The sequence below is a fragment of the Pseudochaenichthys georgianus genome, unplaced genomic scaffold (genome assembly GCF_902827115.2).
Source record: "Pseudochaenichthys georgianus unplaced genomic scaffold, fPseGeo1.2 scaffold_632_arrow_ctg1, whole genome shotgun sequence".
NCBI lineage: Eukaryota > Metazoa > Chordata > Actinopteri > Perciformes > Channichthyidae > Pseudochaenichthys > Pseudochaenichthys georgianus.
This window is the reverse complement of record NW_027263189.1, coordinates 7,501-20,605: the sequence shown is the minus strand read 5'-3', so window position 1 is coordinate 20,605 and position 13,105 is coordinate 7,501. Positions and strand designations below refer to the sequence as shown.

At 41.3% G+C, this 13,105-nt stretch overlaps 1 protein-coding gene across 1 annotated transcript in view; it reads right to left on the bottom strand.

The window, feature by feature from the left end:
• Window positions 1-389: 389 nt before the first annotated feature.
• LOC117443591 (vesicle-fusing ATPase-like) overlaps window positions 390-13,105 on the bottom strand; it is a gene marked incomplete at its 5' end in the record, with an annotated part of 18,770 nt that continues 6,054 nt past the window's right edge. Inside the window, 4 exons of the mRNA XM_034079481.2 lie at window positions 390-1,436; window positions 9,252-9,307; window positions 10,404-10,517; window positions 12,701-12,835. Coding sequence (XP_033935372.1) covers window positions 1,415-1,436; window positions 9,252-9,307; window positions 10,404-10,517; window positions 12,701-12,835 — 327 coding nt within the window. The remainder of the gene's footprint in view (window positions 1,437-9,251; window positions 9,308-10,403; window positions 10,518-12,700; window positions 12,836-13,105) is intronic.

Here is a 13,105-nt window from a genome sequence, read left to right as displayed (position 1 = left end):
TTTTTTTTCAGAATTCTCACTTTTCTTAAGAAATGTAACTTTATCTTTGAGTTCTGACTATAAAAATGTTTTTGTTCAGAATTCTTACTTTTTTTAAATTTGGATTTAATAGAATTGTTTTTAATATTTTGACTATTTCAAAATTCTGACTTTGTCTGAGAAATATAAGCTTTTTTTACATTTCGACTTTTTCAGATTTTCGATTTTCTTCGAATACCGATATTTGTTATAGATTTTGGACTTTTTTTTAATGCAGATTTTTTTTGCTGAATTTTGACTTTTATATAATTAATCTTTTTTTTTTTATATAAATGTATTTTTTTCAGAATTGAGACTTTTTGGAATTCTGAATTAAATTCTTATAAATAAAAACAAGACCAGACAAGGAGTTGGAAGTTTCTTTTTTTCTGTGCATCTTTGCTTTTTATTGCAATAATACATCTGCATGATGATATATATTTACACACACACCCTTTCACACACACACTTACACACAAACACACCATTAGAACAAAGAAACAAGAACTTTTGGACAATCAGCACATGACATGAGAAAAACCCCACAAATTAACCACCGACTGTCTTGACGTCTCACACACTCACACTCACTCACACACACCACACACACACACACACACACAGTTCCTCACACGTGCACACGAGCGGACACAAGCTCGAGTTTCCAAGACAAACGTCTAAAAGTTTGAGTCGATGTTTTGAAGTGCCAAATTTATATATTTTTTAAAATCGTTAACACTGTCGCTACGACATCTCGACTGAACTGTACTGAATACATAGACACTCCGAAAGTCACCGTTACAGAAACCTCTCATGAGACACGGGGAAGAAGAGTCCCCATACTGATAGGAAATAAACTCCATATTCTGATACTGCATTTCGTCTATATATACACTATATACAGAACATGAACACTGCATATTTAAAGGTCTACATTTACAACCACTGCACATTTACTAAAAGCCTCTCAACTCGTATTTATATATCCAGATGTGTTCGATTCGTTCCGCTTGTGTTTGTGAGGAAACACCAACAATAATATGCAACAAATACAACAAACACTACAGCTGGAAACACGTTTGTTTTTTTTGGGTTCGTTTTTTTTTACACATGATGCACAAAACAGCACTTTTTATTTTTACAATCATCTCAATTTCTTTACAGATAACAGATTTTTAACGGTACGACTTCCAGTAGTTTGCTGTGATGTGTCGATAAGTTAAGTTGATGAAGAGGAGACCGAGGAGGAAGGTTTGGAAACATGCTGAGATAAAGAGTGTGTTCCTCTCTTTCACCGGGTGTGTGTGTTTAAGTAGACGGAGATTGGGTGGACGGATGGAAGATGTCTTCTTCTTCTTCAACTCTTCCTCAAGTCGTTGGCTTGTTGCTTCTTCCTCTACTCATAGAAGCTGCGGTCACTAGAAAGAGGATAAAGCAGATTGGTCAGTTCCCTGTCTTGATGAGGGAATGAGTCCCAACATGAGTCAGCATTTCCTGTCCCCTGGTCTGGAAGTCGAGGGTTTTCTGAATGTGTTAGCGTGAATTGTAAACATTTCAATCATGTAAAAAAAAAACTTTTGCTTTTGAAAAACATGTGAAGATGGAGGGTAACATGGCTGGTTAAAGACAAGCGAGACTATTCACTTTTTTTATTACAAATTACATATTGAATGCATAAGAAATGAAGCCCTAGAGCTTATTTCCTTTCATTCAACAGTTGTATTGGAACGCTCCATACTTTCTTTGTCTTAGTAGCATCTGGTGGCTAACGTAGGCTAACGTCAACAGTTGTATTAGAAGGCTAGGCTACACACTTTCTTTGTCTGAGTAGCATCTGGTGGCTAACGTAGGCTAACGTCAACATTTGTATTAGAAGGCTAGGCTACACACTTTCTTTGTCTGAGTAGCATCTGGTGGCTAACGTAGGCTAACGTCAACATTTGTATTAGAAGGCTAGGCTACACACTTTCTTTGTCTGAGTAGCATCTGGTGGCTAACGTAGGCTAACGTCAACATTTGTATTAGAAGGCTAGGCTACACACTTTCTTTGTCTGAGTAGCATCTGGTGGCTAACGTAGGCTAACGTCAACATTTGTATTAGAAGGCTAGGCTACACACTTTCTTTGTCTTAATAGCATCTGGTGGCTAACGTAGGCTAACGTCAACAGTTGTATTAGAAGGCTAGGCTACACACTTTCTTTGTCTGAGTAGCATCTGGTGGCTAACGTAGGCTAACGTCAACATTTGTATTAGAAGGCTAGGCTACACACTTTCTTTGTCTGAGTAGCATCTGGTGGCTAACGTAGGCCAATGTCAACCGTTGTATTACAACCGGGTCTCACGGCATTTCGTGTTATATTCGCGACATGTAATCTATTGATTCGTGTTCACCAACACGATTTTCCCCTTTTGTTCGTGTCACACAGAACGATTTTAAAAGCAATGTATTTCTATTGGTAGTATGTTTCGTGCCTGCAGCTCGTCTTTTTGTCTGTCGGGTCGTGGAAGACCGGAAGCTGTGGGGTTCATAAAAACATGTTCTTACTCGATATCAAGCCACTGTTATTGTTTTTATTTTAAATCGTATAATGTCAGACTTTTTTTGTCGTCTGTGAGGAAAATAAACGGCTCAGAGCCTCAGGATACTGAAACCTGTATTTTTTAAAATCTTTTTTTCCTTCTAATTAGTTATTCTTTTATAAATAACACACTGTTATTTACTCACCAATAACACACAATTATCCTTGTTTTTATTTATTTGTTTAATTCTATCATCTCAGGCTTTTTTTGGCGTCCGTCAGGAACTGAATTTCAAAATAACCGGAAACAGACGTAGATACCCAGCCACTGAACTGATTGCCCAAGATCCTCAGCTATGGTTTAAGCTCGCTGATTGGATGTTTTAGCCGCAATGCATGTAGGGATGTGGTGTTAATGCCATATAAAATCCGAAAAACATTTTTGAGTTTAGGATGGCCGAAGACACTACACTACCCATAATCCCCAGCTATCATTTAGGACTACAGTCCCCGTGATTAATCTTCAAGCTCTGTGATTGGATGTTGGAGCGGCAGTGCGCCAAGGTTACGCAGAGCGTCAAACAGCTGTGTGAAATGGAACGAAACCACGCCAGACTATCCAAAACTGGAATCGAACGCCCCCCCAGAACTACACATGCTGGCTATTGTGTTTTGCAAAATGTTCTATGGGACGTCTCTACTGAACGTTTTCGTTTTTCCCACAATTAGAAGTTGCCATTATTAAACACATTGGTGTTATCAAATGTAAAACATATAATTAATAAATGGGTGAAAATCGCTGTCCATAATGCGCAGCATTAATATATAGCATTAATATATACCCACATGACAGCTCATTGATACTTTGTAATTCTACTCCACGACAATTCAGAGGTTAACCTGGTATTTTTACCAGCACTCAGTAGTAATGATTTTATGTGCTTTTTTAACGATAAAATTGTTACTCTTAGAAACAAAATGAATGACCTCTTACCTTTGACCAGTATAGTGTTATCAACAGCTCCCGGAATCGTAAGTTCTAATATTACACTAGATAGTAAACTAGAATGCTTTTCAGCCATTAACCTTGAACAATTACATTCAATGATTCTCTCTTCTAAACCATCAACGTGCATGTTAGACCCAATTCCAACTAAGCTGTTGAAGGAAGTTTTTCCATTAATTAGCACTTCTTTATTAAATATTATGAATATGTCTTTATTATCAGGCTATGTTCCACAATCATTCAAAGTAGCAGTGAAAAACCGCTTCTTAAAAAGCACAACCTCGATCCAGAGGTTTTAGCCAACTATAGACCTATTTCTAATCTTCCGTTCCTCTCAAAAATTCTTGAGAAAGCGGTCGCAAAACAGTTGTTACTTAAAAAACGATGATTTATTTGAAGACTTTCAGTCTGGCTTTAGAACACATCATAGCACAGAGACAGCTCTGGTTAAAGTCACAAATGATATTCTAATAGCCTCAGACAAGGGACTTGTCTCTATCCTTGTTTTGCTCGATCTCAGTGCTGCATTTGATACTATCGACCATGATATCCTATTGCAAAGACTAGAGCACTTAGTTGGCATACAGGGAACTGCTTTAGGCTGGTTTAGGTCCTATCTATCTGAACGCTCTCAGTTTGTACGTGTTAACGATGAATCTTCCACGCAAACCAAAGTTGGCCATGGAGTGCCACAGGGCTCAGTGCTCGGACCTATTTTGTTCACATTATATATGCTTCCGTTAGGCAATATTATAAGGAATCATTCTGTAAACTTTCATTGTTATGCGGATGATACTCAACTATATTTATCAATCAAGCCTGATGAAATTAATCATCTAAATAAAATTCAAGACTGCCTTAAGGACTTAAAAACGTGGATGACCTTAAACTTTTTGATGTTAAACACGACCAAAACTGAAGTTATTGTACTTGGCCCGAAGAATCTACGAAACAAATGATCTAAAGATATACTAACTATGGATGGCATTAATTTGGCCTCCAGTGAGACTGTAAGGAATCTTGGTGTTATATTTGATCAGGATTTATCCTTTAACGCCCACATAAAATCAATTTCAAGGACCGCCTACTTCCATCTACGTAACATTGCAAAAATCAGGCATATCTTGCCTCAAAACGATGCAGAGAAACTAGTCCATGCATTTGTTACTTCTAGGCTGGATTATTGTAACTCTTTATTATCAGGGAGTACTAAGAAGTCAGTCAAGTGGCTTCAGCTGATTCAAAATGCTGCGGCTCGTGTACTAACCAGAGTTAGGAAAAGGGACCACATTACTCCTGTTCTGGCTGCCTTACACTGGCTCCCTATAGAACACAGGATAGAATTTAAAATTCTTCTTCTCGCCTACAAAGCCCTTAATGGGCAGGCGCCATCTTACCTTAAAGAACTCATTATACCCTACTGGCCTACTAGGGCATTGCGTTCCAAGAATGCAGGGTTGTTGGTTGTTCCTAGAATCTTTAAAAGTACAATGGGAGCCAGAGCCTTTTCTTATCAAGCTCCACATTTGTGGAATCAGCTTCCAGTTTGTGTTCGGGCGGCAGACACCCTATCCGTTTTTAAGAGTGCGCTTAAGACCTTCCTTTTTGATAAAGCTTATAGTTAGGGCTGATTAGATTCAGCCCCTAGTTTTGCTGATATAGGCTTAGTTTGTCGGGGGACATCTTACTTCTTCCTTCTCTCTGTCTATACCCGTGTACACTCATGTTCCGATTAACCCAGCTTCCCCAAATGTCTTTCTTTTTGGTGTCTATATACGCTGGAATCCGGAGTCATGGATGATCCTGCGGTCCTGTGTCCTGGATCGCGAGCGCTGGATCTTGAGTCGTGGCTGTGGTCCTGGATCATAGGTCCTGGATGGATATCCTCGTGGATTCATCTTCCTATTATACACACATGCATTTCCAAACATTTGGACTACCTATGTTGCAAATGTATTATCTTTTCAATTTACACACGGCATCTATTGCACGTCTGTCCGTCCTGGTAGAGGGATCCCTCCTCTGTTGCTCTCCCTGAGGTTTCTCCCATTTTTCCCTTTAAACTGTGGGTTTTCTTTGGAAGTTTTTCCTTGTACGATGTGAGGGTCTAAGGACAGAGGGTCTAAGGACAGAGGGTGTCGTATTGTCATACTGATATTCTGTACACACTGTGAAGACCACTGAGACAAATGTAACATTTGTGATATTGGGCTATATAAATAAACATTGATTGATTGATTGATTGATTGATTGATTGATTGATTGATTGATATTTTTACTCCACTGCATTTATTTGAGTTACTTTGCAGATTCTGATTAATGATGTGAAATATAAACAACCCTTAAATCAGACTTTAGTTACACCTGAGTAAAATTCAGGTAAGGTGATTGTCAAGTGCCAACAATCAGGAGAGATATTTGATAGTTGGTGCTTGAGAAGACTAAACATGTATCTGCAATTGACATGAATGGAAACGAGTAATAAAGTATATTCATTACTTGTTATTCTCTACTAATAGTTCATTAAAGACTATATATTATGGCTATTTTGCACATCCCTTTCAAGATTTATTGACATATCATACACACAACTACGGTGTAGTTATGCAATGAATGAAAAACGTGGGTCACAGGTCCCTCAACAGTGCAGTACAAGACATCTATCAATATGTGTGTACCTCCACCATTACACTGTCATATTCTGCACATTTCTTATTCTATCTACATACATAAGAGTATAATCCATATGTATAATATCAGTTAAAATAAGTGCTTCAACATAGTTAACATTGCAGGAAAGCAATATATTAGACGTTAAGTACTTTGCGCATCTAAGCGTAGTATGGGGTGTCATCACATGCCGTTGCCATGGCGACAGACCACTCGCCATGAAACATGATGTGGCTGTAAGTCCAATCGACACGGTCCAATCGTCCCCCAATCTTCACTTGCATCACCGGTCCATGCCTCAACAGCTCTACGCCAAATCTAAGATCTCACCATGTGCCGTTTCCATGGAAACGCATCCCTCGCCATAAAACATGATGTCGCTATAACTCCTATGAAAATGTTCAAAGAGTACTCAAACTTCACATGTGTGCTAACAGTCCAGCCGTGAAGACATCTACGGGACAGTTTTGAGATTTCTTCAAATGCCGTTGCCATGGCAACACAATGCTCACCATGAAACACGGTTTTCTCATAACTTCATTGAAAATACTCCAAACAGCCCAAGACTTCACAGGTTTGGTAACGATGCAGCCATCAACACATCTAAGCGTATTATGGGGTGTCATCAAATGCCGTTGCCATGGTGACAGATCATTCGCCATCAAGTTAGTTCAGAAGTTTGCCGTTCAAATATTCTGCTCATCCAAACCTTTTCACTTTCTTTTCTTCTCTCATCACACATTCAAGCCCCCAGTGTTCACGTATCATTTCAATCCAAATTCTTCACTTTCTTCTTACACATTACATTTCAGCATAAAGCATTCCCACAAGCAATTTCTTCAGGAATTGCATTCTCTAGTTTTTATTTTGAAATTCAGTTCCTGACGGACGCCAAAAAAGCCAGAGATTATGGAATTAAACAAATAAATAAAAGCAAGGATAATGGTGTGTTATTGGTGAGTAAATAACAGTGTGTCATTTAGAAAAGAATAACAAATTAGAAGGAAAAAAAGATTAAAAAAAATACAGATGTCAGTATCCTGAGGCTCTGAGACATTTCTTTTCCTCACCGACGACAAAAAAAGTCTGAAATTATACGATTTAAAATAAAAACAATAATCGTGGCTTGATATTGAGCAAGAACATGTTTTTATGAACCCCACAGCTTCCGGTCTTCCACGAGCCGACCGGACAAAAATATGTGTTGCAGGCACGAAACACACTACCAGTAGAAATACATTGCTTTGAACATCGTTCTGTGTGACACGAAGATAAGGGGAAAATCGTGTTGGTGAACACGAATCAACAGATTACATGTCGTGACTATAACACGAAATGCCGTGAGACCGGGTTGTGTATTAGAAGGCTACAAACTGTCTTTGTCTTAGTAGCATCTGGTGGCTAACGTAAGCTAATGCTATCAAACTTTATTGCTGTGCAACAGATACTACTAAATCAGTGTTCTGACGTTTTTCTCTCTTAACAATTTCCATTTGTATGTTTATTTCATTCAGGTGGCTAGCAACAGTTAGCTTAAAGGTAATATTGGTGTTAACGGTGGGGTAGGTAATTTTGGAGAAACCGGCTCGAGATCGCTAGAATTTGAAAATACACAGCCGGAGAAAATCTGCCACTTCCTCACAGAGCCCCTCCCCCAACACACATGAACGCGCACATGACCAATGAGGGCACGAGATCAGTGTTTGCCCAGATGGAAGGCTGACAGGCAGGTAGGCCATCCAGCTACTTTAGCCGGCTCAGATGATTGGTCGTGCTTTTTACAGTACGACGGCTTCAAAGCACTTCAGATATTCATTGCTATCGGGATGTTAAGAGCATTCCATGGAATATAACAAGAAGTGTATCTCGAGCCGGTTTCTCAAACTTACCTACCCCACCTTTAAGTTACTTAGTCTCGCTTAAATCTTTGGGATGAGTGAGGTATGACTGTACAAAATAACAAACTTTTACCCTCAGAGTGAATGTTTTTCCATTAAAACAGTTTTTAGAAGTTTCTACTGCAATCACAATCCTATGTAAATGCTAATCTAGTAGCTAGCTAACAGGCTCTATGCTAACTAGTCCTGTTGCTCTGCTGTAGATCTTACCAGTGCACAGCGTAACGACCGACAGCTTAAATTCGGATTTGATCGCCTTCATTCAACCTGGTGATTGCAAAATAAATCCAATAAAATATCCAGAGTTCAAAGTGCATCCTGTCAAATGACACTTTAGACATTTTATTCTAAAGAAGAAAGGTGAAAGTGCAAAAGAGTGGTGCAGAACATGAGTCGTAAAACTCTGATATAAGTTAGCATTTTACCAAATCTGGTTCCCTCTCTTCAAACTCTTTAATTGAACAACGGCAGTTGCTAACAAGTGTCTAAATGAGACGGCTAAACGTCATCACGCCCAACATTAGCCGCCTTTAGCTTAGCGGTGGTGTCGTGAAGTCATGTGACCGTGCTGTAGTTCCTTTATAGCCCAACATTAGCCACCTTTAGCTTAGCGGTGGTGACGTGAAGTCATGTGACCGTGCTGTAGTTCCTTTATAGCCCAACATTAGCCACCTTTAGCTTAGCGGTGGTGACGTGAAGTCATGTGACCGTGCTGTAGTTCCTTTATAGCCCAACATTAGCCACCTTTAGCTTAGCGGTGGTGACGTGAAGTCATGTGACCGTGCTGTAGTTCCTTTACAGCCCAACATTAGCCACCTTTAGCTTAGCGGTGGTGACGTGAAGTCATGTGACCGTGCTGTAGTTCCTTTATAGCCCAACATTAGCCACCTTTAGCTTAGCGGTGGTGACGTCATGTGATCCTGCTGTAGTTCCTTTATAGCCTAACATTAGCCGCCTTTAGCTTAGCGGTGGTGACGTCATGTGATCGTGCATACAAACACAACATCCTGCACCACTCTATACAGGGAGAAACATAACAAATGTATGAGATGAGAGTAAAGGAAAGGGTTAAACCAAAGGCAGTGGTTGAAGCGATGGAAATGATTTTGTTCAACAGATTATTAATATTATTGTACTCACGCCCCCTCGTCTCTGAGCAGGGACAGGAACTTGGTCACTCTGTAGTCGGGTTCCATCTAAAGAGCAAACAAGGAGAAAAGAACACAAGCTGTAGACTGTAGAAAATCCAGCAGCTGTAAACAATCCATACAGCTCAGAAGTCACGTCTCCATGCTTTCATGTTCAGCTCTCTACTTCCCACACCGCCTGTGCTGCAGCTCCTCTGTTCACCCTCTGTCTGAAACCAGAGCCCAGTCTGTTCTGCTGGCCGGCTTTGTTGTGATTGGTCAACCGATTAGCGTTGTCCCGCCCCCTTAGCCTATCGCAGGGGTCTCAAACTCAAGGCCCGGGGGCCAAATCCGGCCCGCGACTTCATTTTATGTGGCCCCGCAAGAGCTTGCAAAAAATATAATACGTTTATTATACGGTTACATGCCACTTTACAGAAGCAGGTTGCCCATGAACTACATGTCCCACAATGCATCTTGTTTTGTGACATGCACTGAAGAGACTTGCAATTATTTGCTTCTGCTTTCAGACGTAGTTAATTACTAAGTTATTATCCTATCCGATAATAATCCAATTCAATAATATAATACATTATATATATATATATATATATTATATATTTATATAGTTACAACCGGCCCTTTGAGTGCAACCTTTAAGCGAATGTGGCCCGCGATGAAATTGAGTTTGACACCCCTGGCCTATCGCATACAATGTGTTGGAGCGCTAGTTACTTGTTTTTCATCCTTAGTCTCGTGCTGGGTGTTCAATGTTACCATGTCTCTTGAAGCGTTCTCATTGTGGGGTTTTCTGTCTCTTCTTGCACCATTTGTATCACTGATGTCTTTTATATTTAGGTTGCATTGCCTGTGCATGTGACAAACAATCCTTTAAATCTTTAAATCGAAACATGCATGTTTACGCACATGCAAAGCAGAAGGAAGCACCAACAGATTTAAATGTGTAAAAAGCAGCGTGCCAGCTGTAAATGGCGAGAATGAGGCTTTGTTTTTCCAGCAGTCCCACGGCTTCATTCCTAATTACCGTTGGTCTGTTCTTCGTGCAGTCTTTACTTCCCTGCGTATATCTACTGACTAACAGCTTCCACATCGCAGCGCAGCGTAAGTGTGGAGCTTTAGGAGCCGCTTGCTGGCCCTTCCGTACCTGCAGGGACATCTCGATGAGCACCAGCAGCTTCTTGATGCCGATCCAGACCCGCTTCCCTTTGAGCTGCTGAGCGATGCTGGCGCGCTCTTTATCGGTGAAGCTTCCCAGCAGCTGAAACACAACAACGAGGAGGAGGAGGAGTTACCTTTCGCATCCTACCAAGGAGCATGTACAGCTCACCACCTGTTCCTCTCTTTCCAAAAGCAGGTAGCAGCAAAGAACCTCCGAGTCGTAATGGGTTATTTGTGGTTGTAAGGCTAACGGTCTTTTTGTGGGCCGTCGACATGATGGTTTAAAAGAATCAAAGTCAACCTTAATGTCCATCTTACTCAGTTGTGTTTACAGACGGAGAGATCGACTAGACGTTTCCAACAATCCCGAATATAAAATATGTACATCCTATAATCAACAGACACATTTACACACATGCACACATTAAGATTAAACAATCAATATATACAACATAACAGTCACTTCGATATCTTTGGTGCAAGATTGTGTAAAGTCTGTTTGTCTCAGCCCCTCCTCTTCTTGGTGTGAACACGTGGACCCTCTGCAGACCCCCTGATGCAGACCCTCTGATGCAGACCCTCTGATGCAGACCCTCTGATGCAGACCCCCTGATGCAGACCCTCTGATGCAGACCCTCTGATGCAGACCCTCTGATGCAGACCCCCTGATGCAGACCCTCTGATGCAGACCCCCTGATGCAGACCCCCTGATGCAGACCCTCTGATGCAGACCCTCTGATGCAGACCCTCTGATGCAGACCCCCTGATGCAGACCCTCTGATGCAGACCCTCTGATGCAGACCCTCTGATGCAGACCCCCTGATGCAGACCCTCTGATGCAGACCCTCTGATGCAGACCCTCTGATGCAGACCCTCTGATGCAGACCCTCTGATGCAGGCCCCCTGATGCAGACCCTCTGATGCAGGCCCCCTGATGCAGACCCTCTGATGCAGACCCTCTGATGCAGGCCCTCTGATGCAGACCCTCTGATGCAGACCCTCTGATGCAGACCCTCTGATGCAGACCCTCTGATGCAGACCCTCTGATGCAGACCCTCTGATGCTCCCTAAAGACCGTCTCATTCCAAGAATCTTCATGTCACTCCAACGGAGAGGTTTCCTCCCCATGTTATTATTATGTGTCTCGATACGTTTCACCTTCAAAGCGCTAACTGGAGAAAGCTGGTGGGATTAAAACAGTGTGAACTTCTTCCCTCCCCTTGTCAGATGTGTAATTAGGTAGATCACTTGTTTATATGTAATTTGTAAGTCAATAGTCTCTTTGTTTATCAAATTGACACTGCTTACGTTTCTACAGAATCATAATTCATTCATTTCATTATTATTTGTTGTGTTATTGTTTTACACCTTCGAAAGAAATCAAAGCAGCACCGCAGGGGGGAAGCGTCCTTTTAGTCTGCGGGACATTTGATTGTTTTAGAGTCGGGTTTTTCAAGGCTGTGTGTGAGTGTGGGGGTGTGTGTGTGTGTGTGTGTGAGTGTGTGTGTGTGTGTGTGTGTGTGTGTGTGTGTGTGTGTGTGTGTGTGTGTGTGTGTGTGTGTGTGTGTGTGTGAGAGCTCTTGAGGAGGGGGGATGGTTCAATGCACAACATTCATCGGTGTGTCTTTGTGTGAGCAGACAATGGGGAGCATCTTCCCCTTCGAGCAAAAACATGTGACGATAACATTAAAGTGCTTGTGATTATGTGACTGTGTGTGTGTGTGTGTGTGTGTGTGTGTGTGTGTGTGTGTGTGTGTGTGTGTGTGTGTGTGTCTTTGTGTGTGTGTTTATTTAGATAGATCTTGGGAACGTAGATTCAAGCATTGCTTTGTTTATGCTTACGTGCAATGTGTGTGTGTTTAGATACCTCTAATCCAGTGTTTCTCAAACTTTTTCATACCAAGGACACTTAAACAATAAAAAAACACTCGCGGACCACCTCCACAAATATCCAAAAACACATCGTTTTTCTAGAACAGATTACAAATCGCCTGAAAATGGTACAAACCGGCGGCATCATGTGTGACGAAGGTGTTGCGCTGGGCTATATCATGCAATCGAAAGTGAAACTTAAGCTCACTCCATTGCGGAGATATTCGCAGTGCTGAAAACTTAAATTTATTTATTTATTTCAAATGTTACCAATATACTCACGGACCACTAGGGGGCGCTCATGGACCACACTTTGAGAAGCACTGCTCTAATGTGTTAAAGCTTACCTGCAATCGGCTATCATGCTCATTTGCTAGCATTTTCTTGCTGATTCTAATGATGTGTTTTTACCTCCAAAGCGTCGACCAGCTGCTCCCCGGTGGAGATGTTGGGAACGTGGATGGTGGTGCTGAACGCGTCTAACATCTCCATCTCCTGCAGGACGTCCTTCCGGCTGGTGGTGCCGATGATCAGCAGCTTCCTCCCCTGCGGAGATAACCAGATTTGGGGGATATATTCATCGAAATGACCAGAGATGGTAGAAGTACACACATCCTTTGCTCAAGTCCTCTGCTCCCCTGCAGGAAGAGATCATTTAGTGTCCTCTCGTTAATGACACCACGCTAATTCTCCGGTCAATTAATTTCCGTGATGAGGGGAAATTAATTGTCCATTGATCGCTCGCTCTAAATTTAAAAGATTTACAACCCGAGGCTCAGAATATGTATTAGTGTCACGGTGAGTAATTCTGTGATT